Raw genomic sequence first — 2,950 nt, forward strand, 5'->3', positions numbered from 1 at the left:
TGCCTCCAGGACTCTCAGGAGTGCACCCGGTATTTCATGTGTCTATGCTGAAAAAATACCATGGGGATGAACACTACATTATTCGTTGGGATTCAGTTCTTCTTGATGAGGATTTGTCTTATGAGGAGGAGCCTGTTGCCATTTTAGATAGAGAGGTCCGCAAGTTGAGATCAAAGGAGATTGCATCGATCAAGGTTCAGTGGAAGAATCGGCCAGTTGAAGAGTCTACTTGGGAGAATGAGGTGGATATGAAAGAAAGATATCCACATCTTTTTACAGATTCAGGTACTCTTTATCGCCCTTGATTTTCTTGCTGTGATCATTCGAGGACGAACAATGGGTAAATTGGTGTCTATTGTAACAACCTGTTTAGTCGGCTCGAACAGTAGAATTATTTTTGATAAAAACTGACTGGGTCGACGGACCACGTGACGGACCGTCATGGTCGTGACGGACCGTGATGGACTCCGTCGTCCCATACTTGTGTAATTTCTTCTGCTACTCTCCTCATTACCCTCGACGATAAGTAGGACGAACCGTCATAGGCACGACGGTCCGTCGAGGGCCTTCGTTCCAAAACACTTCAACTCTGGGAATCGGGGTACTGGGATTATTTCTCTGAACTTCATGACGGACCAGCAGGACGGACCATCATGGATACGACGGACCGTCACAGGATCTTTGTTCCGAAACACTTCAACTCTTGGAATCTGGGTACTGGGATCGACTCTCTGAACTTCACGACGGAACTGCAGCACGGACCGTCGTAGATACGACGGACCGTCACAAGCTGCGTAACCCCGACTCGGTCAGACTTCCGCTAAATTTTTAAAGGGGTGTTTTGGACTATTCATAATTATTATTATGAAATTAGTGGGGTAATGTTTATAATTGAGTTAGTTGGGGGTTAAAGTAGATAACTTTAAAATAAATAGTGGGTTACTTTTATCATCTTTTATAATTGATTATATGATAATTAGGGTAAAAAGAATCTGAAAAAGAAAAATAAAAAGAGGAGAAGGACGGGAACGAACGAGGGGAACGAGCGACGTAGATTGAAAAGGTTCAAAGGCCTTGGGGAGGTAGGTCCTTGATTTCAATTCTTCGGTGGAGGTAGGTTATGGTTTAATTCTATGTGATAGATAAACTCTAAATAGCAATTGATATGTATTGAATGATATTGTAAAGTCTCCTATGAACTTGGTTGTGTGGTTGTATGTTCTTGATTGTATGGTTTGTGGTTGGCCTAAAATTATGAAAATGTGAAATTCTAATCTTGAACCATCTCTATCGAAGTAATTCCTTGAATAAAGAAGGCTCGATGAAATTTATTAACGAAAGGAAAAGTGGTGATATTAAATGATAAATTACGTATTATTGGATCGGAGTGTCACGTTCCGACACAATAACACTAAAGGCAAGAAATCTTGAATTTACTTAATGTATTCGAACTCAAAGAACCTATTTCCCAAAAGAGTATGGTGTGGAGACATGAGTCCTCATAGGTGTGCTTGATGTTGTGATTGATGGTGTAACCAATATGGCGTTGTTGTCTATGGTTCACGTGTTTGTTGTTTGCCACCTGTTAAGTATTGTGTTGATTTTATACTATCGTTTAATATATACTGATTTCTATTTTGAGTTGACCGATGATACTTACTCAGTACATGTTGCCTCGTACTGAGCCCTACTTGTTTTCTTCTTTGTTTTCCTTTTATGAATTGCAGCAAGTGTACCATCAACTTCGACTCGCCCTCAACTCTAGCCAGTCTCCAGCACATCAGATTTCAGGGTGAGCTATTATCCCTAGCTCGGGCTGGATTCTCTCCTTCACGTCTTGATGTCTTTGAAGTTCGGACATGGACCATCTTTTTTACTTATTTTAGCTTCTGAAATACTCTTAGACTTGGTAATTTGAGGATAAATGTTCTTGATGTGATGACTTCCAGATTTTGGGAATAATAAGTGTTGAACTTTAGAAGTTATTTAATTGATTACGTTTATAAGTTTTGGATCTTTCGCATTATTTTTACTATTCATAATTGATATAATGGTAAATGTTGGGGTTTAGATTTGTTGGTTCGCTCACCTAGTAGGATAAGTGTGGGTGCCACTCGCGGCTCGTTTTGGGTCGTGACAACTTCGAATGTTTAAAGAATGTTGTGAATATGAATTGATAACTTGTAAGAAACCATTATGTTTAGATGTTCCTACTAGGTGGAACTCTACAAATTTGATGCTTGATATAGCACAACATTTTGACCTTGCATTTGAAAGATATAGTTTTTATGATATTGGATACTTGAATCATCTTCGTACCTTATGTTCTGATTCTTCTGAAAACAAAGATGGAACTAGTGTTGAAGATGAAACTAGTGTCGAAGATGGATCTACTGCAAATATCCTTTCAAGTGTTGACTGGAAAAATGTGAGGTCAATAGTGAAATTTCTTGAAACTTTTTATGTACTTACTTTGAAGGTCTGTGGTTCTATTTATGTCACTAGCAATACACACTTCGTTGAAATTGCTGAACTTAATCTTATTTTGAAAGAGATGATGACAAATGAAGATCGTAATTTTAAAGAAATGGCGGAAGTATGAATGAGAAGTTAAAAAAGTATTGGGGTGAACCACAAAAAATGAACAAGATGATATTTATTTCATCTGTATTGGATCCCCGTAACAAGCTTGATTATGTTCCATTTGCAATTGGGGATATGATTGGAAAAGAAGTTGGGGAAAAGCTATGTTCAGAAGTGAAAAAATACATGAACAAACTGTTTGAGTATTATGTCAAGAAATCACCAAAAAACTCTTTACATGTACCATCTTCACGCACTTCATCTGACAATTCATCAAGTATATCTAGTGTGAGTGGTTGTGGAAACATTGTAAATAGAGGAAGAATGAGAACGAAACAACAATTTGAGAAGCATAAAGAAGTTAGTG

General features: G+C 38.1%; 1 protein-coding gene across 2 annotated transcripts in view; it reads left to right on the plus strand.

The window, feature by feature from the left end:
- The window catches only part of LOC114076808, a 15,933-nt gene extending 14,156 nt beyond the window's left edge, over positions 1 to 1,777 (plus strand). For both annotated transcript variants that reach the window (XR_003577847.1, XM_027916354.1), the window contains one exon: positions 1,728 to 1,777. Coding sequence is in view for 1 of the 2 variants with exons in the window: in XM_027916354.1 (XP_027772155.1) it covers positions 1,728 to 1,765 (38 nt within the window). In the remaining variant the exon portion in view is untranslated. The remainder of the gene's footprint in view (positions 1 to 1,727) is intronic.
- Positions 1,778 to 2,950: the final 1,173 nt, after the last annotated feature.

This window comes from Solanum pennellii, chromosome 4 (assembly GCF_001406875.1).
Source record: "Solanum pennellii chromosome 4, SPENNV200".
NCBI classification, from domain to species: domain Eukaryota; kingdom Viridiplantae; phylum Streptophyta; class Magnoliopsida; order Solanales; family Solanaceae; genus Solanum; species Solanum pennellii.